This window comes from Aedes albopictus, chromosome 2 (assembly GCF_035046485.1).
Source record: "Aedes albopictus strain Foshan chromosome 2, AalbF5, whole genome shotgun sequence".
NCBI classification, from domain to species: Eukaryota; Metazoa; Arthropoda; class Insecta; order Diptera; family Culicidae; genus Aedes; species Aedes albopictus.
Window position 1 is genome coordinate 173,980,722 of NC_085137.1, and position 27,463 is coordinate 174,008,184.

The window sequence follows — 27,463 nt, forward strand, 5'->3', positions numbered from 1 at the left end:
TATTTTTTCGTTTATGTTCCAGTCCAGTAGGTGCAGTTTACTTTCTGCGCAAACAAAACCAAACGTATCGATCGCTGCAGCCATGCTGAGTTTCCTTATTGAAGACCTTAATTTATCCACAAAATTTCCTTTTTTTGCCTTTTTTATGCACCCCCAGAAAATGGCATAAAATGGTGTTCCAGTGTATCTACATTTGTTATTATCTTCTTCTTCTTGGCGTTCGTCCCTGCTTCTCAGCTTCAGTGTTCTATTAGCACATTCACAGTTATTAACTGTGAGCTTCTTCTGCCAAATCGGCAGTGCCAATGTCCATATTTGCATGTGGAAATCAAGGAAATTTTCATGAAAAGTCCCTGGACCGATCGGAAATCAAACCCGTCACCTTCAGCATGATCATTTGTTATTTTAAGTGAAGATGATATAGTTGCGATTGATTGTATCCAGGACAGTTATATATGACGTGATACTTTTCTTTTCCTGTGCGTTGAATCAACAAGTCTATTTGTGTGGAAATACGAAGAAATACGGAGGAAATACGGAGGAAACTATTTGAGCTTACATCATCCTTCACTTCAAGTGTGGGAATAGCCTCATTGATAGTAACGGGGACTCCCAATAGCAGGTTGATGGTGTCCTAGGTTTGAATCCCTGTTTTCATAGGAATTTTACCACGATAATATTGCTGTTTTTTTTTCTGTTCGGGAGGGGTGGGAACACAGAAAGAGACATTATCACATTGCATTGATGATAACCACATGATTTGTGGTGGTATTTTCACGTTAAAGACGATTGTTCAACGAAAGAACATACCAGAAAGTTTAGAATTTTGGAATTGCAGACGCAGACCCGTAAAAAAGTTGTTGCATCACGTGCCCGGCAGATGAACGTTAATCATACTCGTAACTCTGTATTTAGAATTTCTAGCAACGTTATTCTGTCATCAATAAATAGATGGCAACCATATCAACCAACGAGCAAACAATGTTCCCTTCGAGAAATGAAGTAGTTTACAGCTCATACATCATTTTATAAATAAGGTGCTATCAACGCCCATGTGGTTGATCGAGATCAAAATTCAAACTCTACCTATCATCAAAGTGAAAATTTCCAAAAAAAAAAAATGTCCTTCATGTAGCATGAAAAATGAACTCTGCAAAATTTCATAAAACCCAACTCTGTGGAAAGAGTGGGGAGTGGGGTCATGGAACCAACTTCTTGAACCACTTCTCACGTCAAAGACTGTTGCTAAAAGTCAGACAATTTTTACATGTTTTAAATCATGTTTGATATTTAGAAAACTAAAATCCAGACTAGTTTTGTCCATCTGTTGGGATCATTTCACCTCCTCACCTCCAGTAGCTACTAATTGTTTCGTCACATTCTAGCAGAGAAATTGCATGACGGTCGTCAACGCTCTCCATTGCCTTCGGACTGGTTCCTCCGATGGAACTCAGCTTAAATGAAACATGACGAGCACACGCGATACTGAAATTACTACGAAACCCGGTGCGGGTTAATTTAACACCTTATGGTTGAACTCGTTGGTTGCAGATGTGGGACCACTGCTCGCTGCTTCAGCGCTTGGTAGATTGAACGAAAAAAGCAATTTTAAATTACACAGATCGCGTGGCATTCAACGCCACCACCACCACCACCAGTCGTTGGTGTGTTCGAGTTCGAACGAATGTATTGACGTTGGCGCGGTGCTGCATTTCTGGCGCAAATGCCATTTGTCGGGACTAATTAATTGTTTCCGGAATGAAGAGCTCCCGGGCTACGGTAACAGCCACCCCATGCAGCGAGAACTGCATGTCCCAGGTGGCAACCCCCGGGTTTCGGAATTTGGGTAGAAAAGTTGACTGGGAAGTTGATTTTCCAGGATGAAATCATGACTGTGTCCAGCGGGGAAATAAATTCTGTTTAATTTTAAAATAACGCTTCTTTTATTTGAAAGAGCGAACACCATATGCATTTAAACCTCTGAACATGATTTTTTTTTAAAGGAATGCCGAAAATCTACGCAAACCCGTACATAGTTGTGCAGAGCACTGACAGACAGTTCGTTCGCATATTACCATATTTTCGCGAAAATTAACCTTCGCCAGCGATTGTCGTACATCACCACTTGTGAAATACAGCTTCGAAAGTCCATCGCGTAATAGACAGTTTGCATCGTTCTGCTAATCCAATTCAGCGGAATCGCCACTTGCTCAGACAACGCCATATGGATACGACGAGTTTAGCACCACTTTTTAACGCCAACAAATCGTGGCGTCTAAATCCTACCGGCCGGACTGCTGGTCAGGTAAATAAACACTTCCTCACCACTTGCGGCGCGTGTCGACAACCCTCAAAGTTAGTGGCGCCCGTGAATCAAGAACGATGATTCGCAGCAGCGGAGGAAAACAACAAACTTTCGATTTCGCTCCACCCCCAATAATCGGAACAATCAATATCGCACGGTTGCTACTGTCTACTGCTGCCGCACCGCTGCTGTGGTTACTGCTGCTGCTGTCCACATGCGAAGGCGCGTGGTGGAGCTATGTTTATTGACCCGCCGAAAATTAATGGCTAGCTGGATAAAAATAGGTACTTTGCGAATCGAGCCGGGGATGGCGAAAGCCTGGATTTTTGTACCGAAAAGAAGGTGACGATGAGAGTATTATACGAACGCATTTTCATCCCCATTCGAAAACGGATTCCAACCTGGATTGAAAGTTCCAAAAATGATCAGATTCAGTAATATGAATCACCTCTTTCGAAAAGCCGGAAACTCTCCGCCGAACGGATGGAATTACGTACACCTTTCAGCGCCAATGTTGGCAGGTAAGTCCGCTTCCTCCCCCGCCCCGCCTACGTAATTGAAATGCGGAATGGCGGCTATGGTGGAATATGGTGCAACCGCCAGCCAAAAGCTCCTGCTGGTTGTGCGGAAAGTTAACCACAAACAATTTAATGTGTTTCTGCGGTCACGACCCATGGGTCGTCCTGGAGACTACTGGTACCGACTGCGTGACTGCTGGCTGCTGGCTGGGGCGATTGTTACATGCGAGTCAGACGACCTACTTCACCTGCTCGGGATGAAACAATTTTTAACACCATCCTCAGTCCGGAAATGACTGTTGCGGACAGAGGGCGCTCTCGGACCTTGAGGTGAATTCCGAGTTTTGCCTGTGGTTGACGTATGTGAGTAACGATAGAAGAGCACTGGAAACCGAATGGGAAAAGCATACGATTTCAAGAACGGAAAATCTGTGTTCAATTTTTCAATGGAAGTACGTTACAAAAATTCAGTGTAATCTCAGAAGTGTACATCTACCAGAAGAAACCCGACTAGGAAAATATATCAAGTTTATTACACATTGTGTTATGATGTTATGAAATTTTTCTATAACTTAATTTGTTATAAATTAGATGCAGGATGATGTTAAAATAACTAAAACTGTAACAAGAAGTACACCGGTCTATTCAAAATAATAACATATTTTGTTAAAATCAGATCAAAATTATAACACAATATGATATAAACTAAGCTTCAAGAAAACTAGTTTCTATCATATGTTGATACAATTGTGTAAAATAATGTGCTGAATGTCAAATAATCAGAACTAAATTATTTCACTATGAGTTATTGATCAACATTTATAACATAATATGATACAATTGAGTTACGATATTTTTAAACACCAATGATGTTAAACATGATTATATCACAATGAGTTATATATATCATGGTTTGTTATAATTATATTATATTTTTGTTAGAATCTTTTAGTCGGGAAGGGTGCAAAACAACGATTATAAACTTAATACTTTGAACGTGTGTAAGCACTTGCAATTGTCCTATTTTTCAATTTTGGAATATGTGTTCTGGTAATTCAAGGAATTATAGTATTTAGTCCTTACTACTGGTGTTTTGGTGACTTCCAGTTTTTGAATAAAACTGAGTTTACCAACTTTACTTTGCATATAGTTAAAAACCTCACCATCTGAGGCTAAACTCAATGCAAAGGAAAAATAAATTGGCTTCTTTAGCGTTGTTGAGATAATTCCATATTCTTAATCTGCATGCCAAACTGAGCCGAAATCCAAATTTTCATGAATTTTGGTGCCCGGGAACCTGTTTAAAAATCAATTTGTAGTTTGTATGGAAGCGATTTGTCGAATCACCCCTCGTCGCATTTTGTACTGGGTGGAGCTGTCAAACAGTTACCCAGCTGTCAAAAGGCGATTTTGAAAAATCTCTTTGAAATTGATTTTAGGTACCAAAATAACGTTCTAAAAATCTGCAAAAAATCATAGTGGCTCAGAAAAAGGTGCTCTTTCGCATAAAATCAAAAAATCGATACATTTTTCTTAATTTAAGAACCCAATTGGGTTAGGGATCCATGTATGTACTAACTCTTCGAAGACTGGAAAGTGCTAGTACGCAAGGAACATACTAAAATCCTTATTACTGAACACATGTTCCATTATTGGAATGATATTGCTGCTAATGTTAAAACCCGGGTCCTAAACTTCCTACTGGGGAGAATTTAGCAGTAAAAAAAGGGTGATGCTAGGTTTCCGATGCATGGCCAATAGCAGTACTCTTGTTTCGTTTTCTAAGAAAACAAAACAAAAACTGTATCAAAATCGATACTTTATTGCCCCTCAATGGCAATTGAGTATGGCGACATGCACTACAATAAGGATACGGGTAATGTCACAATAGATCTAAAAACTGGTCGCAGTGACAAACCCGAACAGGAATAAAAAAAAGCACTTGCAATAATAAGTGAGTGTAGAATACCAGGGGAACAATTACAAATGTTACAATACTCGTATACAAAAATGTTTCTTATTTTCTACAAAATATGACCCTGCTCCACTACTGTTGTGCAGAGATGCCATATACATGGTTAAAATAGAATGGTTGGTTCCTTGAAAGTCGATATCCGCGGGTAAATGAGTGATCAGGTTCACCCCACTGATCAACTACACCCCAGTTTACGGTAGGTACTCATTTTATCGGCTGTTCGGGTCCATATGAAGTTGATCATCAAAATTAACTTATTTTCTCGATCAGCCTAGATAGCTGTGTAGTGTCGGTAGCGGTTGTCTCAATTGGCTAAAGATAACACTACGGACCGCCTGTTCTGGTGGTAAGAGTCCATTAAACAGGTGACCCCTAATTCATGGTGTGATGCGGCTATATGCTTACCGTGCCTAGGTATGAATGGTCAGGGGGGGTCTAATTAAAACCTAACTACAAACGGAGCCTGTGGAGTATTAGGGCGCCCTTCACAGTATTCTGCCCTTACTGCGCTAACCGGAGCAATGGTGCAGTTGACCTTGTGTTTCTCCGAGATAATCTGCTATCCTTCTTAAGCCTCAACTGCGAGGCTCAATAAGGGTGGGATTATTAGTATGTTGTTTATTAGCTTAGTGGCTATGGTTATGACAGCTCAGATCAATCTTCAGCATAAAAGTACAGCTTTGGTCCAAGAACCTTACTTTTGTAGCAGGGGTTTCTATGTAGATGTAATGCTTTAATTAATACAGTAGTTTTTTGATATTGTCACGGTTCTATTTAATCACGCTCCATTATATCACTCTCGATTTTAGCACGGTATTTTTTTTCGATTATATCACGTTATGATAATCGAGAGAAAGCACATATTCCAAACAAGGCAAGACAAATGAATCATCATGGAGTATGATACTTTCACATTAGTAAAGTAATGCGGGTCAAAAGTTCGCACCTAATAGTCTCCACAACATAACTATTGAACGAAAAGTAGATAATATCGTTTTTTTCTTTTTTCGCTTGTTTCATAAATGTTTCCTCACCTCTAAATTAAGAACTTTTCTGTCCAGGGTCATTAAAGTTATCAAAAGAAATACATCTTGAACAAAACGCATAAAAAAATTCAAATATCCTGCAAATTTATTGTATGTAGTATGTTGATGATATAAAACTGCAAACTTATCAAAAAATTGCTTCAAAATTGTGTAATTACATTGATGATCTAGATTCAGAAATCCTGTGCGAACTTTTCATATGGTTGTGTTTGTTAGAGCATTCTTTATTTCTTATTTTGAGCAGGATGAAGCTCAGTTATCGGATGCCGCGTTTTAACGCTTTCAAAATATCCACCAAATAAACAGAATGTAGTACAAGCTGAAATTTTAACTGAATTAAAATTTCAGCTTCACGCTGCATAAAGCTTGCCAGATATATGTGTATGGGAAGTTTCAGATCTCGTTTCCGGATCGAACTCGGTCTGAATTTAGTTATTTTTGGCAAAACTGTTACGGTCCTATCTAGGCTAGCTTAGGATAGCGGAACACCACTATATAATGCAGATTCAACGGTTGTTCAAATTTATATATTACGCGTATTTTCTTGATATGCTGCCAAGAGATATAACATGAATTGTTAACGAGTTGAAAAATGATGCTTTTTAAAGCACCAGTAGTAAAATTATGCATCGGTGCTTTCCGAGTTGAATGAATATGATGAGAGCTGTGAAAATCGAGTGTTGATACGAGTTGCATACATATAACATTTTTAACGATACATACGTTTAAATGTTAAATCAAGCAAACCAAACCGTCATCGTTTCCTAAAATCTTACCGTGGAAACGCCGGCTGTGGATCAAACAATTGCATTTGATTCATTATGAACCGAAATGAGTTGCATTATGAACAAATATGCACTTGATTGTTATTAGGGGCTGTTCATAAACCATGTAGACCAAAATTTGGCCATCTCAGAACCCCCCCCCCCCTCCCCCTTCGTAGACTTTCGTCCATACAAAAATTTTGAAATTTGTATGGAGCGTAGACTTTGGCCAGACCCCCCTGTCCCCCCAAAAAGTCTACGTGGTTTATGAACGGCCCCTTATGCGTCAAAGGAGAGCGTTGGGTGGCAAGCATAAAATGTTTCGAGTTGAAAAAAATCATTACAAGGATAATAATAATTATAATAATCATAATAAGCATATAAGCATAAGACTTTCATTACTATGTGTGATGTTTTGTTTGATTTTTGTAAGCGTTTTTTGGTATGTAAGTGTTTGCTGATCAAAAAATACGTTAGAAAAAAGATGTTTCAATTATATCACGCTCCAATATATCACGCGAAAAAATTTTTCATTCGTGATATAATCAAAAAAGTACTGTATATTGTTCCGCATTTTGCGTTTGACCTGATGTTTGCTACTTTCAGTAAAATTGAAATGGCAATCTCGCGTGTCATGCCTCGAGCCCTAAAATGTTTTGATAAAACTACTTGTTTGCAGCCTTGCTATTCCCAAATCTTGGTGGGATTAAATATGCTGTCAAGTTTATTCCGCAAGTCGATAATGCATCGTATGAAGATCAGACCAATCAATTTGAGCTCTTTCTGCTGAAATGATAAGCGCGCTTTGTCGAGCATCATACCCGTGATGTTTTTCTGGCAAATATGCCTCTCCATGGGCACCAACATGCTTACCAAAATGGAAAGTCCACTGTGCTTTCTTCATACAATGTTATTTACGATATCGGGAAAGCATTCATTCCAAAACAATTTTGTTTGAGTGTTTTTTTTTTTTGGATTTCCAGGATACTTTTGAGCAAGTACCTTTCGATTCCATATTGGAAGCCGCATTGATTGTCCTATTTATCTTTCAATCATTTCCAATTGGATTTACCAAATTCTCAAAAACCAACATCTCTTCTCGGCATTACGTCAAGCAGCGATTAGGAAATTGAGTGTTCGTGGATGCCCCCATGCGGGAGTCTTGCCATCACTTTTGAGGAATCTCGTAGCAGAAACGCAATTGAGATAATTCAATGTGGTTTTCATACTTATGATTTTGTCCATCACAAGCCTCAACAGGCTGCTTCATTTTTATATCTTAGCTGAGAATCCGACTGTGGAGCTTTGAATCATTTGATATGTAACTACCCAGTTTTTACACAACTGCGTTTCCGAGTACTCGGTAAACACTTGATTAAGTGAAACTGACCTAAGAAGCCTGAATCTTCAGGATGTTCTGTTGTTCTGAAACCGGTGGTGGCTTTATGCGCTTTTATGCATTATGCGTTTTTTACAGTGCCCTTTTCAGGGTGCTGTTTGAACCCGTTGTGGTTCGCTTATGCGATTATGTCGACCCTATTCCCTTACCTTCCCTTTCCCTATTCAATCCCTTGTTCTTTCCTTCCCTCTCCCTCAGGTATATGATGAATAGGCTCGTATTCATGGCGATGGCACAAATTTCTAAAATGGAGGAGAATGTGCCTCTGGAGGCGACCTACTAATATAATAGCATAATCGGTAGTTTTTTTTTATTTAAATTTGCTAGGAAAAATATGAAAACCGTCGTTTATTTCCGGCTGAAGACGGTGTTCTGTGTATTTTAAAAAATGCTATATTGTCACCACCACCACTAAGGGAGCGTTTACCCTATTGGTTCTAGAAACATGTTGGTAAAATTTAGAAGGAATTGCTGGCGCCAGAGATTATGAAAGATTTTAAACTTTGGAAGAAAGTCACCATAATGGGCATCAATTGCACATTTCTTCGATTTGTGTCATTAAAAATTGTGCTTAGGGTTTAAGGTGGTAACTATTAGGAAGAGCGGCATGTACGCTTTTAAGCATTGCTGCGTTTTATTGCCTATTACTGGTGAAATTAAAAAAAATGTACGTATTATTCATAGATTCTCGGAATTTCCGCCAAACATTCTCCCATCCCACAGAATTTTCCTAATTATTTTAGGAATTTGTTATTAGGAATTTATTTAAGGAATAATTTTAGAAATCCAACTGATCATGAATTCCTCCGAATGTTACTTCAAGGGACTCTTTCAGCAATCTCTTGAAGAGTTACTTTGAGAAATTCATCAGAATATCTTTAGGAATTCTTCCGTCATTTTTGTTTGAAATATATTTCGAAAATTGTTTTGAAGTATCTTCTGCGATTATTCTACAGATGTCTCCGTCAATTTATATAGGAATTCTTATCGAAAGATTTTTCTGGCAAGGTACTTTTTCGCCAATTTCTTTTGAAACTCCCCTTTAAAAGTTTCTTTGTGGATTGCTCCGGCAATTTGTTTAATTATTATTTACTTTTTATTATGGGGAAATTCAGCCCGAGGCTGGTTCATCCCCGCAATTTGTTTAAGAATTCCTTGGGAAATTTACTCTACAGACGTTTAAAGTTTTATATTAGCTATATACTCAGTTTTTTCCTACGGATTCTTCGGGAGTTTGTCAGGCAAACCCTTCAAAAATGTATTCTTTCTTTATTTATCCGCTATTGATTGAATACTGCTTTTGACACTTTTATGATTTCCTCCGATAATTTCTTTACTAAATTTTCTTAAGATTTGCTATGAAATTTCTTGAGGAAGCTTTTTTAATGAATTATTCAGCAATTATTTTAGAAATTGTACAACAGTACGTTCCGGCGCTTCTGCGACAAATTCTCTTTGAATTCCTCCCGGCATATCTTAAGATATTCGAAATTCCTGCAAATTATCCTCGGAATTCTCAAGGAATCCTTCGTCAATATCTATGGAAATTCCTCCGAAAATTCTTTCAATAATTATTTCGGAAATTCTTTGAGTAGTTTCTTCGGAGACGTATTCTTCAAGGGATTTTCCAAAAATCCTTAAGACAAGGGTTACTGCAAAGATTCCAGAAATTTCCCCAGAGATCCCTGAAAGACTCCCTCCATAACTTCTCCTTGAATGTCAATAAGGATTCATTCACTTAGTGTTCCAAGGATAACGCCAGAAAATTCAGGAATTCCTTTAGCCGTTTTCTCCCGAAACTCCTCCACTGATTCTTTCGGGGATTCCTAAAGCTATTTCTCCAGGAACTCCACCAGGAATTCCTTCAGTGATTCAAACAGGAACTCTTCCAGGGCATCTTCCAGTTATTACTCCAGGAATTCCTTCTAGAATTCCTCTAGGGATTCATCTCGGAGTTCCACCAACGATTCCTCCACGAATTTCACCAAGGATTTCTTCAGATTTTTTTAGGGATTCCTCCAGAGAATCCTTCAGAGATTTTTCCACAAATTGCCCCAGAGATTACCCCTGGGATTACACAAGGGATTACTCTAGTTATTCTTCCAGGAATTACTTCTGGGATTCATCCTGGAATTTTTCCTGCGACTCATGTGGGTTGTTTAGGGATTTCACTAGGAATTCCTACAGTGATTCCTTCACTAATTCTTTCAAGAAGTCCTCCAGAGAATCTTCCAAAAATTTTATCAGGAATTCCTCCATTGATTTAATTAGGGATTCCACAAGTGATTCCTCCAGGAATTCTACCAGGGGTTTGCCTAGAAATTCCTCCAGAAACTTCTGCAGCAATTCGCCAGAAATTGCTCCAGGGAATTCTCCAGAGATTTCTTCAAAAAAAAAAAATTCCAGAGATTCTTCCAAGAATTTTTCGTCAGATTCCTCCAGGAACTCCACCAGGATTCCATCCAGGGATTCCTCCAGAGTGTTATACAGGGATTCCTCCAGCAATTTCACCAGAGGTTCCTCCAGGAAGTCCAACAGAGATTTCTTCAGCTCCCAGGAATTTCTCCGGAATTTTTTACAGGGGTTTCTCCACGTATTTCACCGAATCTCTACAGAATTTTTTTCAGGGTTTCCTCCAGAAATTCTTCCAAATATTCCTTCAGGAACTCCTCCTGGAATTCCACGATGGATTGACTCAGGAATTCTTCTAGGATTTCTATCATGGATTGACCCAGGAATTATTCCAGTTACTCCGTCAGGGATTCCCCCATTTTTTTTCACAGAGATCCTTCCATTCATACCGGAAACACTACAATGATTTCGTTAGGAGTTTGCCTGAAATTCATCCAGGAATTCTTCCAGAGATTCCTCCCGGAATTTCTCCAGGAATTCCTCCTTAGTTTCCTCCAAAAGTTTCCCCAGGTACTCCTACAAGAATTCCTCCAGGGATTCCACTACGGATTCTTCCAAGAATTGCCCAGAGATTTGTCCAGGAATTCCTCATAGAATTCATCCAGATTTTTTTGCAGGATTTCGTCCAAGGGTTCTTCCAGAAATTCATCCAGCGATACATCCTGAACTCTCCAGAAATTTATCAAGGATTTGCTCCAGATATTCCTCCAGGAATTTTTCCAGGGATTCCTTTAAAAAATCCTTCAGAGATTTCAATAGGGATTCTTCCAGAAATATCTGGAGAATTTTTGGATTAAATCCTGGAGGAATCCCAGAAGGGATTCTCATGGAAATTGCTGATGGAATGTCTTGAGAAATTTCTGGGGGGAATTCTAGTTCCTGGAGGAATTTCTGGAGGGATCTCTGGAGGAATGACTAGAGGAATCGCTGGAGAAATTTCTGAAAGAATGACTGTCGGAATTTCTGGAAGAATCCCTGGAGGAATGCCCAGAAGAGTGACTTGAGGGAAGTCTTGGAAGAATTCTTTTAGGAATCCCTGGAGGGATTCCTAGATAAATTCCTGCAGGAATCTCTGGAGGCATTCCTAGAGTTATCTCTGCAGGAATTCCTGGAGGAATTAGCGGAGGGATTCTTGGGAGAACCCCTGAAAGAATCTCTGATGAAATTTCTGGAGGATTTCCTTTTTGAATCCATGGAAGATTTTTTGCAGAAATCTCTGGAGCAGTTTTTGGAGGAATCTCTGACAGAATTCCCGGAGGATTTACGGAAGGAATCCTTGGAATAATAAGTAAAGCAATCCCTAGAGGTATCCATGGAGTTATTATTATGCCCAAGTGGTCGAACTTTCTACACATGCTTTTAAAAAATCTATTCATGGATTTTTCCATTCACACAACGTTTGACAAGAACGCAACATTTTTCAAATCATCAGACCAGTTATCAATCTTCCACCTTTTCCTTTCTTTACTACGCGTCGTACAGTCACACTAAATCTTGTACTGTATGAATGTGCCGCATACCTTTCTCTTCAACGCCAACATTGTTACCATATATACGCATTTCAGCCGAAAGTTAGGTGACATATTGAAATTCAAAATAGCGAAACATGTCAGAGTGCGCCACTTGCTGTCGAAAGCCTATTTCTCATTCACTTCACACCTGTGAATACCGTGTCTGAGCTGGGTTCAACGAGCAACGAGCACGAATAGCAATGCGCCTCTATATATCTACACTGCGACTACATAGACTCCGAAATGCGTGCTGGAGTGGAAAATTGATGACATGTACCATTCAGCCGTGATTCAAGCGTGAGTGGAAATGACAAATGTGCTACAAGAAAACGAGCAAGTGGGGACCATTTGTCAGGAGATGATTTCCGAAAATTGGATGCCACGGTCGTTGTTTTGGAAATTGTTTGCAAATTGGCACAAACAATGAGTTCAGACTAGGCACATTAGAATCTTCATCGTCTGCTCATTTGTATAAATTTGCACCGGAGTCCATTACGCTGGGGGTTTCATCAATTTGTCCTTCCAACCAGACAAATAGTCCGGCCTTGTGAATCAAATTCGAGTGATAGTTTGTTTGGCCCGAAATCACCATCATCATCCCATACCTAATCATGGGGCTCCGTGCTGAGTCAGCTACTTAGCCAGCTAAGCCCATCTCTCCGTCCAACCGGAACAAGCTTTTTCTTTTGTAGTCCTAGTTTGAGGCAGCCTATTTATTGCACCTACAAACAAATAGAAACGCACCATAGAAAATCAAAAAGCGCTCCATAAAGAATGAACATATGTTCCATGAAAATATACAATGTAACCCATAAGTAATTGAAAACGTTCCATATTTTATAAAAAATGTACCGGTAAAACATAAAATTTTCTCATTAAAAGTGAAATTTCGCACCAATAAATACTACTGAAATGCTCCATAATAAAATACAAATGCTCCATAGAAAAATGCAAATGCTCCATAAAAAATTAAAATTGTACCCATAGAAAATTGATATGGCTCCGTAGAAAAATCAAGTTGCACCATAAAAAATTGAAATTGCACCATAGAAAATAGTCAAATGCTCCGTAAGTATTGTCAAACTGCGCCATAGAACACATGAATTGCTCCATGAAAAATTGAAAATCCTGCATAGATAGCATATTCTTTGAATTTAATTCGACAGGGCTCAATTGCTTCACATTGCACTGCTTAAGTGGTGCAAATATTTACAGTTAAGGAGAATTTTCAATTTTTTATGGAGCAAATTGTATTTTATGTGGTGCAGTTTGATAATACTTATGGAGCATTTGTCTATTTTTTATGGAGCAATATTCAATTTTCTATGGGTACAATTTCAATTTTTTATGGAGCGTTTGCCTTTTTCTATGGAGCATTTGCATTTTATAATGGAGCATTTCAGTATTATTTATTGGTGCGAAATTTCACTTTTAATGAGAAAATTTTATGTTTTACCAGTACATGTTTTATAAAATATGGAACGTTTTCAATTATTTATGGGTTAGATTGAACATTTTCATGGAACATATGCTCATTCTTTATGGAGCGCTTTTTGATTTTCTATGGAGCATTTGCAATTTGTTATGGTTGCAATAACCTTTTGCCGTTGCAAAACGAAGCTGATTATTGAGATCAAGTCGTCGCGACAACAGACGAAACCCATATAACATCACTCTTACAGTGAGAGTGCTGAAAAATTGTTCTGTTTTTATGTTGATTGTTTTCTGCGAAAACGTTGCGACACAAATCAGCAATCGGATTGAATAAATTTTCGGGTTTTCTTTGAGTTGAGAAAGAAAACAGTTGGGTATCTTGTTGACAGCTTTTTTGAGCAAGGCCGTTGCAAATGGAAAGGAACAAAAAATAATCATTTTTGCATGTAAAGTAGGTTTGTCTTGAGGACGAATTTGCCGTTAGATTTGGCATCATATTTGCAAAATAAGGTGCCGGAAAGGCCTTCCATAATAAAGCTGTAAACACAGGAGTAGCTTTCAAGGATGTTGAGACGGAATACGAATCTTTCTGTCCATTTATTTAGATAGTATGTCCTCATTTGAGAAAATAAGAAAATTGCAATATTGAGGGCGTACTATCTCGTTGAAACATGCTCTATTCCAGTTGAGACGTAAAGCCAACAAGAAGAACTCGAATCACCAAGAGGCTCCGAAGAGAAGACAATATTTTCCAAGCTTTGAACGCAGCCAACGATGACGATAATAACGAAATTTGGTAAACCAATTGATCAAGAGTTTTGCTTGCATCATCGGAGCAAAAAGAAAAAAAAGCAGGGTGTGTACCTCCTAAAGAAAAGTGGCTCCGTTTTACGCCATATTTTTCCACGAAAGCAGAAGGCAAAAAGTTCCCTGGTCTCAGCCCAGCGGTGGTTCGTTCGACGCCTGAAAATCCAAGTGAGGTTTGCGCGAACTTCTGATGGGGAGGAAAACTTACGGGTGGGTGGTTGTTTGGTTGGTGGTGTGATGTTCATAAAGAAGAGCAAAGCAAAACAGGATTAAGTAGCTGTTGTGAAGAATTCGCAATGTAATGGTCGGGACGTGATATGGAAAACTTCAATGCTTTGATTGGGAAATTGATCGTTTGGCAGTTCTTTGTCGGATGATTTGTATTCGTATAGGGATTGTTGAGGTTTATAGCTTATGGGTGGATAAGTAGAGCGTAGAAAGATGATTGAACATTTGTTTAGAGTGTTTCTTTTTGGTTGCCCTTTATTTTAGAACACAGTTACTTTTTTGCTGATAATTTAAATTTGATATTTTTAGCACGAACTTGTATGTCTTCAGGATGAATCTACGAAAATATTCAAAATATGTATAAACTTTTAAGTAGAGGATCACAGTCCAAAATGTACAAAACTCAAGTGACATGTTTATAAATATCGCACTTTCTTACGTTTAACGAAAATCCATTCCATGGCGCGAAATCATATCCATTATCTGACTTTTGATGTTTTAGCCTTAAACTTAAAAAAGCCGCTATCTTGAGTTTTGAGTCGCCATTTTGGATTTATTTCCGCCATATTGGATTTTCTGGTTGCCATTTTTGTACTCTCGACATCTTCCCAATCCAAATATACCCATATTGCATGCTTTCAGAGCCTAGAAGTCCATTAAGTAGCCGCCAACTTGAATATGGTGCCACCATATTGGATTTTGGACCGCCATCTTGGATATTCTGGTCATCATTTTTTGTGGTTATCTGATGGACTCCGGACATTTTCCCCATACACAGCAAATAATTTTGTAATATCCAGGCGCGTAGTTTCTGGCGATGTATCCATATTTGAACGTAATTTCATTCGGCTACATCGTTCTCCAATCAATATCGCACTCACCATGTACACCCTGGTTGGCACCGGAAACTGTCAACAAACCCATTCCAGCAGATACCTAGAAGCAGTATCATATTTATCACCCATCTTCTAACTCGGTGAAGTAGCCGAGAGGTAAGAGATATGTCTCACAATTGGCGGATCTGCGTAAAAATCCATGCCAGATGGCAGATTACGTCGCCATCTTGAATTTTGAGTCTCGTGGAATTTACTGGTCTCCAGTGTTTATATCCGCACAAAATCGTCAACCATGCTTAATGTTACAAAAATCGGCGCAGTTTGATGTGTCGCATGGTGGGGCTTGATTCAGTTTTATATACGGCCTGCTCTACCGATGCTGGTTCGGATCACTGAAATGGCCATAACTTCGGAACGCCTTGACCGATTCGAACCATTTTTAAATAGCAACAATGCGGTAAAATTCCGGTTCGATTCGTGCTGAAATCCGAAAAATCGGTCAATGGGAAGTACCTTAAAAGTGAGTGAACTCTTTTTGCGCACAGACATACATGCATCCACACATACATACACACATACAGACATCATCTCAACTCGTTGAACTGAGTTGATTGATATATGTATGTGAGTTGACCCTCTGAGCCCGTTATCGAAAGTTTTTTGAGTGAACGGATTACGGTAAAGTTTTACCATCATCTCAATAGATGGACGTACGATAAAAAGTTCGATGAATGCATAAATAACTGAACGTACTATGAATCTCATAAAAATGCATCTGTAGTTTTTTACAAATATACCGTAAAATCATAGATCGTTCGGTATTTTGTTTTTCGAATGAACTGTTAGTATTATTGAATGAATGATGAATTTTACAAATAAACCGTAAAAACTACGTAACGTACACTAGTTTTTTTTTCTTTACAAATGTACAATGATTTAACCCTCTAATACCCAATCCCGCCTTTAGACGGGGTATAGTTTGAGCATTTTTGTAATTTTTGTTTCGTGGAAAATCATTTTTTTTATTTTTGGCTGATATTTAGGACTATTCTGTATATCTCAAAATGGGTTCTGGTGTATTTTAAAGCGTATTTACATTTTTTAAAAATCTTTGAAAAATTGATGTTTTAGTCACCTTTTAAAAGTCATTGTTTATTTTGTATTGAATCGCTACAATTAACATATTTTAAATTTTTCCCAAATCATTCTATCCTTGTTTAATAGTTCAAAGGAATCAAACACACTCTAAAATAATTTTCCTTAAAATTACACGGAAAATAAAAATTTCTGTGAAATTTTTTTTATATAATAATATTTCAACAATAATCATAAAATCTCAAAATGTTTTCATCTCAAAAAATCCGTTCTCCAAAATGGCTTCAAGGAAAAATATAAAAGTGTGGGGATGTTCAAAAATAAAAATTAGAAAAATCAAAAACTGCAATTCACGAAATCGAGAATTAAAAAGAATCATCTTCCAAAACATGTTTAAATCGATTTTAGATGACGAAAAATGATTTTTAGATAAAAATCAAAAATTTGGGATTAGAGGGTTAAGGCGCACACAAAAAATCTATTCTTACAAAAAGATCGATCGTAAGATAGAACTCACAACGTTCTGGTCGTAGCACACTCGTAACCACTGTACTAGATAGCCTCGTGTGGAAGTGATGCATAAATTCTAAAAGAACTGATGCTCACTACACACTTGGCAGTCAAATGCATTTTACAGTAGTACGGTAGAACAGTCCCAACACTGATGTGTTCGGTAACATATTCACGATATCCTGTAAAGTTTTCTGATTTCATTGATTCTTCTGTGATTTCTTAGATTTTACAGATTTTCTCCTGTAATTTCATCAATTTCACCGTTATACTGTAATTTGCTTGTTTACAGACCAGTTTCGGTGATTTTACCACCGATTACTGTGTTTTTTTTTTCACCTAAGAAATAGGACGATACACTGCGCAACAGACACCTGAACAGGAAAGTCCAGCTAGTGTGGAGGTAGGGACCTTCCTCCACAACCAAAGAAAAAGCCAGAAGGATTACCATACTACCATTTTTCCCACTAAACCACTTTCCCACTACCGACAAATCATTCGTCTCTCCAGAATCGCCAAGGAGGCATTGCCCGTGTTCCACACATCAAAATACGTTCAGAATTTCCAAGAGCGTTCATCAGTAGGGGAACATGTCAAGATATGTTTGCATTAAACATTCTTCTAGAAGCTAGACCGTCAAACCCACGGAAAATCTTTTGATTTCCCAATGAAAATTGACAACCTCCGGTTTTTTGTGCTTGCAATTAAGGTCTTCGGGTGATTTTATTATCAGCCATGTGTTTCCAAAGAGATTGAGACACACATGGAGGCGCATGGTTGTTTATGTCTACGCTATCAATGTTAGGGGTCATTCAAATATGACGACCATCGTTTTGAGGGGAGGAAGGGTGACACTCCTTGTATTGAGTATACGAAAAAGCGGGTCAGAGCGGGAAAGGGAATCGGAAATGCCCAAAAAAAGTAGGACGTAATTTTTGAATGTTTTCATGAAGTGGCATCTTATCCCGCGGCAGATGGCAGATGGAAATGCAATAGTTTAGTGGATATTTTTGCTGAAGTATCGAGCAAATATTGTCTAGTTGCTGTTACCACCTTGAAGGCCCAACAAACAAGGCTATTTACCATTAAAAACGATGAAAGTTTGAAAAATGGTATTTTCCCCCATTTACCCTAGTGTATTATTGTAGAAAGTTGAATTAACTGATCAAGTCGAAAACAATATTGATTTTTAGAAAAATGTATAGAGAAATCCTTAGAGGAATTCCTGAGAAACCATCAAATGAATGTTTTGATGAAATCGATAGAGAACCCTATAGAGTAATCTCTGGTGAAATCCCTGGCGAAATTAAATATTTAAGAATGTATTTCATCCCATGTACTTATTTAGAAATTTCTCCACGATTACCTCAAAGGACCCCGCCAGAAAATCTTTTCGGGAATCTTTCAGGGTTTATCGATAACTTTATTAACAAGAACATTTTTCAGAATGATTTCAGCATTATTTTTTCCAAAGATTTCTCCAGATACCTTTTTAGAATGGAATACATATATTTCTTTGAACATTTTCCAGAAATCCTTCCAGAGATTATTTCAGGAATTGCTCCGGGATTTTTTCTTGTGTTCCTTCAGGAGTTTCTTAAGTAATTCAATTAAAAATTAATTCTGGGATTCTTTCGGGGATACTTTAGGAAGTTCTTTCAAGGGTAGATTTAGAAGTGTACTTCCTCATATATGTCTTCAAACATTTTTGAAGGAATTTTTCTAGGAGTTTTTCTTTGGGATTTTTCATGGAGTTCTTCTAGATACTTCTCAATTCTCTAAGGATTTTCTTGATTGCTTCAAATGATGGAATTCGAGAGGACATTTTTTAAAGAAATTTGGGGATATTTTTTTCCAGAAATTCCTTTAAGATTTTCCCTTTAATTTCACTTTGGAAATTAGGATTTTTTTCCAGGAAATCTCCATATATTATCTCATCTGTTTCTGCAATAATCACTCCAGAATCAATTCCTTGGCATTTTTCAAGAATTTTCTTATCGTAATTCTCCTCTGAAAACTTGAAGAGGATTCTAAGGTTCTCTAGGTGTTGTTATTGAAACAAAATTGACTTTTTAAGAAACTTATTCCGTGTTTCTCTAAAGAATTCCTTTGTGACTTTTTATATTATGTAGGATTTTCTTTACAAATTTCTACAAGTAGTACTTCAAGCATGTGTGTCCTCTAATGCATTCAATTGTTTTTTTTTTTCTAAATATTCCTCCAGGCGTACCTGCAGTTGGTTTTCCAGGAATTTCTGGGATTTGTGTAGAAATCTCTGAATTTCTCAAGAAATTCTTTGAGGAAGCTTTGGAAGAATTTCCAAAGAAATCTCTGTAGGATTATTGAAGATTTTTTAGAAGAACTTCTGTAACAACTTAATGAAAGAATATTTGAAGAAATCCCTCACTGAGATTTCTAAAAATATCCCTTAAATTCTGTAGAACTCTCCAGAGATATTTTTGAAGGAATTAGAGAAGGAATTTGAGTGGGAATTTCTGAAGGAATCGCTGAGGACCGTTTTTGAATATCCAGTTTGAATCTCAGGGAGAAGAAATCCCAGAGAAACTGTTGAAGAAATCAAGGATTGGAAATTTTATTTGGATATCTACCAATTTGTCATTCCCTAGTAGGAAATATTTATCGACGACTTCATTTATTTGTCATGGCTAATCATTATTATGGATTGAGCGTTTGGAAATTTAAAAAGGTCATGACATTTTTTATGAAAGTCCGTGACATTTCCCATCATTGAGAGGAATCCCAATTTCTGAAGAACGTTCGTGATAAATACGAGAAGAGCCTCCTCACAAACCCTTGGTGGAATTCCTAGGAACGTTTTTTGAGATTTTTTTATTTAAATGTTTGGAGATTTCCTTTAACAAAGTTCTTGGGCGATATTCTAGAAGTATTCCTGGAACAATTCCTGAAACAAAACCCCTAAATAAGCGTCTGTAAAGATTCCTAGAAGAGTTTTTGAGATATTTCTAAATTAATTCCTGCAGAAATTCGTAGGAAATTTTTTTCGAAAAAAAAACTAAAAGAATTTAGGAAGAAATTCGTAGGTTTATCCTTAGAAATGTATGGGTTAATACATGGAGAAATATCTGGAGGTAGTCCTGTAAGAGTTCCTGTATGAACTTCTACAAGGGTATCCGTAGGTATTCCTGCTTGAATCATTGAATCACCTGAATCACAGATTCTTCACTGGATGAATCCCTGAAGAATTCCCTGGACAAATTCTAGTTCTAAATGAATCCTTTGATAAATTTCTTAAATAATTTCTCAAATAATTCTAAAGAAATCAGTATAAGATTTCTCAAGAAATTCAGAGAGTTTTTTACGCGTAAGGAGGCACATAAAAAATGAAAAACTCACAAAGTTGATTCATTCTATGTAGAGAAACTTATCTATTTCAGACGGGCTTGGTGGTCAAAACTCGATATTTTGATAGATATTCTTTAATCTGCCCCCTCAAAATGACAAATCCTGCCAAAATGTTTTGAAGGGGGGGGGGGGGGACAAAAAGTCAAAATTAAATTTGTATCCGCCTAATCACACTTATCTATCACCTTACACCTGGCATTCACGCACCAATGCGTGAACTCTCTGCCAATCATATCCCACCAACATGAATTAGTGCAAACGCAGAGGTATTTTGGGTCTGATGTGAAAACAAAATAATGCAAGCATCACTTCCTCCCCCTTCCCCACATTGACCTGCAACCTGACGTGGCAGGCGCCATTTTGTCGCCTAAAATAGAAGATCACCATCCCTCACACACTGAAGATGCCTGCTAGTCCCCGGTAGATATCTCATTGGTTCCCTGTAAAGGTGTCGCTGGTCTGGCGATACTGGAGTAGCATATACGAGCGGTCAATAAAGCTCAAGCTCAATCTCAGGCTCCAAAAGTTTTAAATCGAGTAAATGTTTGAATTTAACATTCATACTAATAGTTTAATACATATATTTAATAAAAATTGGCCCTGAAAAAGGTCCAATCTGAGAACCGAAACGTAGGCGAAGATAACAAATTATCAACGCTAAAACCAAAGACTGATAAAAATAAGTAAGTTGCGTATGTCGTCAAAAAAAAAAAAGAAATCAAAATGAATTCTTCTGTAGCTCATCTACCGCCGTCGTAACACACATCATCGCAAACGATTCTGGGCGTACGCAAAGCTTTCGGCGGCGTTCCGTTTTCCCATTCTCTAGACGTCATCAGTATGTATCCGCATGAAGGACGTTGACATGAACAAAAAAAATCGCTGGCAAACATTCCATCATAAATATCTAAACGAGCGCGAGAGAGACAGAATAGAAAAAAAGCTTGACGCCAGCCACGAGATTTTCTGGTTGACATTCCATGGGAACTAAATACGAGAACACCGACCGTTGATCTGAGAGCTTGTGTGACGGGAGAAAGAGGATTCCCCCGTGTCGTCAGTGACCCACATCTGATACCTACCACGGTGGTGAAGCGATTGAGCTTCCTTCCCATAGATATACAGTGTCGGACAAAATAATAAGACCACCACCCGTTTTTCATACAAAATGGCCAAGTTTGACGATGTGATACGCGTTTTCTAGTGAGCCGATTTGGCTGAAATTTTGACAGTCGCCACGGAATTACGTGAATTTTGATTTGTATTTAATTGATTAGGTTCTGTTCACTACATCAAAAGTTATGGATATACGAAACGACAAAATAATAGGACCACTTTCAGATTGCCATTACCAAAGGATATATGTGAGTATCTGATACTTGATGATTGATAAACAAGTTCTAAAATTAAGGATGCCATTTAAACTTTGGGACATTTCAATTTATTTAACCACAAATAACCATCATAAAAATTTGGTGTTAGAATTTTGTCGCGCCGTATATCTGTAACTTTGAAAGTAGTGAACAGAACTCAATCAATTTAATACAAATCAAAATTCCCGTAATTTCATGTCAGCTGTCAAAATTTCAGGCAAATCGGTTTACTAGAAACCGAGTACCAAATCGTCAAACTTGGCCATTTTGTATGAAATAGGACCGGTGGTCTTATTGTTTTGTCCGACACTGTAGGTACGTGTTGTTCGGTGTCAACTTATAGGGCTAAGGGCCAAGAACGTCAATAAATATTTCATGGCCGACGAGGACGATGCGATGTGTACTACTACTACGGCGTACATCTTTATGCTAATGGAGGTCTGTGTGGCTTCATTTGGTGCGTACGAGGCTGTGAATAAATCCCCATTGATTGATCGGGGTCCACACTGACTGTGATCGACATGTGTCGTCTGGGTTGGCGAGGCAGGCCGCGTCGTCTGGTGAAAAGGGCCATAAAGGCCTATAAGCGAAAGCGAGGCGTGAGGATAAATATGATTAATGATTCAATGCCGGGGAAGACGAAGGTTAGTTGAAAGAAAGCTCATTTTTTACCGATTGGATTCTGCCGGTTAAGGAAATTGATCCCGCTGCTTTGGAAGAGATTTTTTTTCGTGTTGGTACATGTATAAAGAATGATGTCGTACATTTGTCAACCGTTGGAAGCCAACAGTAAATCAATTTATTTCAATTGATCGATAACGATAGGCGTCATGTACCATCAGCAATCAAACATTTTAGTGGAATTTAGATACGTGCTATCTATTCCTAAACCAAGAGGTACTTAACGATAAGAGCCATAACTGCAGCTATTGAAAGCTGAATCGTCGTCGCTGATGAGGCTCTCAACACAACGGAGTCGTAAGGTCCCAGAGAGACTTTGCTGATTTCCACTACATCTCTACGAAAATATTTAGAAATTAGTGTCTAGTTCACTTCAAAGTTACATCAACTTACCCAGCTTTGAGTTTAGAGCTTGATTGCGCCACTTCAACAGTCAGCTTCTCTGGGAGATTCACGAAATCTCCTAGATCCGCCTCATATTGTTTGTCCCCCATATTTAGAACAGTTAGGAAGGAATCCTCACCTCGAAGTTCCCTTAGCAGAGCGTAAACATTACTTCCGATAGTTCGGTGCAGGAAGTCACCGTTCTTCATGGTTTTGTGTCGTCGCAAAGTGGTTAAAGCATGGAAATGGTGGTAGTTGCTTTTCTCGGCCTTCTGCTGCAAATCTACGTTAAGGCTGGCGTACCTCGGGTGTACCTTTAACCACGTGGTTGAATTGGTACTGAACCCTGCACTAGTTGTTGCATCCCACTGCATCGGAGTACGGTTCGGATCACGGCCATCGTACGTTTGGGCTTCCTTGTAATCCAGCATACCAATTTCTTCACCCTGTTGGTTGAACTTTGTTAGGTTATGTTCACTTGTGATACCTAAAGTAAACTACTTACGTAATACGTGATACTAGTACCCGGCAAGGTATGCAGTAGAGTCATCATTTGCTCCACACGGTTTTCGCCAACCCTAGAAGCGAACCGTGAATGGTCATGGGATCCGCTAACCCAGCTAGGAGTATGTCTAGCGGGCATGTGGTTCATCCACCAATCGATCGATTGCTTCAATCCTACGGAATTCTGTTCCTCCTTGAAGTCGTAGATCAACTGGAAGTTGAACGGCATATGCGCCCCCTTCCGTGTACGGTCGGCACTTTCATAATACAGCATTGTACCTTCGATGCTGGAATACGCTTCGGTCATCAGGATGATGGTTCGGCCATGTTCCTTCGAGTAAGCATCCATCAAATCTCGCCAACCGTACACAACATTGTAAACATCCGCGACGTCCTTCGTGTAGATGTGATCAAGGGAGTCATAGCTCCCAGCATCACCCCATCCCGATGGAGGTTCATCCCGCAGCTCCGGATCCTCAAACATATGGTTTATGGCATCCAGACGGAACCCGTCGACTCCACGATCCAACCAGAAGAACAACATATCTGTCATCTCAGCCAGCACCGCCGGATTCCGATAGTTCAGATCCGGTTGCTTATCCGTAAACTGATGCAAGTAGAACTCCTTACGGCCTTCATGATACGACCACGCTGGTCCACCAAACACAGATATCCAGTTGTTCGGGGGATCAAGATTCCCCGTTTCGATGTTCTGCTTACCGGGATGCCAAACGTAGAAATCCTTGTATGTCTCATCCTTCTGTGCAGATTTCACAAACCACTCATGCTCGTCACTTGAATGATTCGGAATGAAATCCAACATAAGCTTGATTCCATTTTTGTGTGCCTCCTCCACCAACTCGTCGAAATTCTCCAGAGTTCCGTACTCCGGCTGAATATCATAGAAATCAGACACGTCATAACCGAAATCCCTCAGAGGCGATTTGAACGGTGGACTCAACCATGTAGCATCAATCCCAATATCGGCCAAATAGCTCATTTTCGAGGTGATCCCCGGCAGATCACCGATCCCGTCACCGTCACTGTCCTTGAACGAGCGGGGATAGATCTGGTAAAAGGTCGCATGTTGATACCAATCCTTTTGGTCCGGTTCTCGTATATCAAAGCTCGCAGTGCCGAAGACAGCCAGGCCCACCAAGAGCAAGGCAATGAGTAGACGCATCTCGACCGCCTAGCCTAGCCGATCGAACAAAACTGTTCAATCATTGGGATTTGCTGGGTATTTGAGAGAGCTATCTCGTAGAATGAATTGCTGCCGATAAGACAACGCAGTGTTGGACTCATTAGAGCTTTGAGGATGGACTGTCATAAATTACCTAGTTCGATTTCCGAACGCCGTACATATATCATTTAGGCAGTTATAAAGTTGGACGTATTGATTTTCAACTTCTCGCTTATTCTTCACAGGATTTCGAAATATGTATAGTTATTTTAATACTACCTTCTGTTTTAAAAACTGCTTCAAATTTATTGTTAACTGAATATTTTCACAATACCTGCAGTTTGAATTTATAATATCTTCAACCCTCTATTATTTATCCTCTATGCCAGCGTTTCTCAATCTATGGGTCGCGATCCACTGATGGGTCGCGGGATGATTTTTGGTGGGTCGCGAAGGTTTGTGTGATGTTCTAATAAAGGTCACCCTTCACTTATGTCGAATCATGTTTCGAAATTTAAAAACACTCTCTGGAAGAATCAGTGAACCACCACCAATCATCAGTATATATCAGCAGAGCTTCGGAAAATTTTCCCTGAATTTCGGTATTTTGAACATTTACCATATCTGATAATCTAGCAGCACCATTATAATTATAATAATTCTAAAAAACTTACTTAATGTTTGCCTACTGGCGTAAACATTGAGTAACATTTTAAACAGTAACTGTTTGATGAATCTTGAAATTTTTGCACGTCGTTACATACAAAATGTACGGTTTTGAACTAGGGGCAAGACACTGTGCAAACGAGAGTAACTCTGTGAAATTCTGATCGACGAAAATTGTTGAAAAAAAAAACACCGCTGAAACTGCAAGAAAAGCGGGAGACCGGGTAATATTGTTTTGTTTTTGTGATAGTATCAGGCGATACTCAAGCAAAACGGGAGCAATCCGGAGAAATTCTGAGCAACTCTGTGAAGGAAAATGTACTATCCAGCACAGTGTCTTGCCCCAAGGTATTGAATGACAACGCAGTGCGCGTTCATTCGGCAGAAAATTCTTAAAGTTTTACATAAGCATAAAGTTGCCACTATACCTCCAAAGCCTTTTTTGAAAATATGTGAAAGGATTCCTCCAATCTGTGGAGTATTGTAGTAATGCATGAAGCAGGAATGGTAAAATTTGTTTCAGAATTTCGCCAGCTTTTCTAAAGATCTTGAGATAGCGAGTTCACTGAAACAAATTGCTTTGGCATGTCAATATTATTTTAACCATTTTCGGATAACAAAACAACTTCAAAATCTATAAGAGTAATTGTTGCGTAACGTAAGTTTATCACACTATTTGATTGAACGTGCTTGATACATATAAACTAATATCACAATGGAAGTAATAAAAATATCAGTTCAAATTTTCAAAAATGACTTATATTATGAAATTACGTGCTGGTGGGTCGCCAAATTCTATTAAAATCTAAAGTGGGTCGCAAGGTGAAAAAGTTTGAGAACCCCTGCTCTATGCCCTAAGGGCCTAAGACTTTATCATGTCGGAAAATGCAGCAAGTAGCTGTTTTTTGTGCATAGCTAGATCGCCTATTCCAATTCTGCACAAACAATGGCTAGCAATCCTTCTGAGTTCACGGGTATTTCTGAAGCTGCCTTTCCGGGAAATGTTTCGTTTCGGGAATTAGATTTCCTAGAAATGGTGTTTTTGCACAAAAAACGCTTTGTTTTCGGAATATGGGATATCCGTGAAATGATTTCCAGGAAAAGGTGTTCTTTGTGGCCACTTATGTAAAACAACTAAAGCGGCCGCTTTGGAATGAGCACATAGCTTCAGTGCACTATGGGGCAGCTCCATACAAATAGGTGGCCAAAATATGCTTGCGTCAATTGCATAATGTCTTGCACCCCCAATCGTAGGGTTAGGCTTTAAATATACGAAAAACGCGCCATGAATACTTCTAACGTCTCCATACTTCTGGGAATTCAGTTGTTTAAAGTGATCTATTGATGTTATATTTTTTTATTAAGGCATATGTTTTGAAGATTCCCACAACAGTTTCACTATTTTGAGTTTCACGGATGTTCTAAGTTGTCCCAAAACTTCATGGTACAAAGTACCAAAGTACAAGTGAAACTAGTGTTCTATGAATAATTATTCTGTAAACCACAGACCAATGACCCTTCTAACAAGTAAATAGAGTATTGTATTGAAACGTATAGAATAGATGGAGCAGATCACTAAAATGGCTACAACTTCGGAACACCTTGACCAATCCGCACCATTTTTAATAGCAAGCAATGCGGCAAAGCTCCGGTTCGATTCATGCTAAAATCCGTTAAATGAGTGACACATACATACATACGAACATACACACTCACATACATACATACATAAATTACCTGAATTCGTTGAACTGATTTGAATGGTAAGGTACCCCGGGGCAAGTGAGAATCGGGGGCAAGTGAGACCTATAGCTAGTATTTTTTTTTATTATTTTTTTTAAGACTTACATTCTTCATAGAAAACATAGGTATCACACCAACGGATACTTTGAATACAAAAAATGTTATTGTTTCAACCATAAAGAGACCATATACGTTATTGTTGTTCATATGTAATTTTCAATTCACTAGTTAAGATTGACGTGCTCTACTACATTCGTCGTTTAAAAATAGATTTGTTATTCTACAAATATTTTTTTTTGGTTTCAGGATAGTATTTTGAGTTCATGCAAATGATTTCAAGCGAAAAAGCAGTATTTTATTTTTATTTATTACCTTTAGTTTACTGCTCTCACTTGCCCCAGTGCATTTCGCTATTTGGGGCAAGTGGGACCTATGAGAATAATCAAACACAATTTTATGGGTTCATCTCGCCTTGTCCAGCCTAAAATGAAATTAGCACGAAAGTTAATCAAAATTGACGCGGTAAGTAATCTACTGTTGAATTATACTGTATTACCTCTATTAAGATGATGAAATTCTTGTTAAAAATGGTAAAACCTTGGGTAAAACAAAAAAAAAACAAATGCGTATTTTTTTATATTTTTCTCTAAATATCTTACATTTTTTCACGAAACGCTACATAATGCATTTTTCTGAGCATTCGAG

The 27,463-nt window shown here is 38.4% G+C and overlaps 2 protein-coding genes across 14 annotated transcripts in view; one reads left to right on the forward strand and one right to left on the reverse strand.

The window, feature by feature from the left end:
* The window catches only part of LOC109418311 (dual specificity calcium/calmodulin-dependent 3',5'-cyclic nucleotide phosphodiesterase 1), a 760,467-nt gene that overhangs the window by 347,850 nt on the left and 385,154 nt on the right, over window positions 1-27,463 (forward strand). The gene's annotated exons all lie outside the window — the stretch shown is intronic.
* Window positions 22,359-24,401, reverse strand: LOC109398616 (alpha-glucosidase-like). Its single transcript, XM_019670999.3, has 3 exons — window positions 23,168-24,401; window positions 22,672-23,108; window positions 22,359-22,615 (listed from the first exon to the last, which is right to left on the reverse strand). The coding sequence occupies exons 1-3, from the start codon at window positions 24,347-24,349 to the stop codon at window positions 22,483-22,485; spliced, it is 1,752 nt and encodes a 583-aa protein (XP_019526544.3). The 5' UTR covers window positions 24,350-24,401; the 3' UTR covers window positions 22,359-22,482.

Excerpts from the sequence above, each read along its gene's own strand:
- LOC109398616 (XM_019670999.3), bottom strand. The coding sequence starts at position 24,349 with ATGCGTCTACTCATTGCCTTGCTCTTGGTGGGCCTGGCTGTCTTCGGC. Across the intron at positions 23,109-23,167 it reads GTACTAGTATCACGTATTAC|GGTGAAGAAATTGGTATGCT; the intron begins GTAAGTAGTTTA and ends TTCAACCAACAG. Across the intron at positions 22,616-22,671 it reads AGCTCTAAACTCAAAGCTGG|AGATGTAGTGGAAATCAGCA; the intron begins GTAAGTTGATGT and ends ATATTTTCGTAG.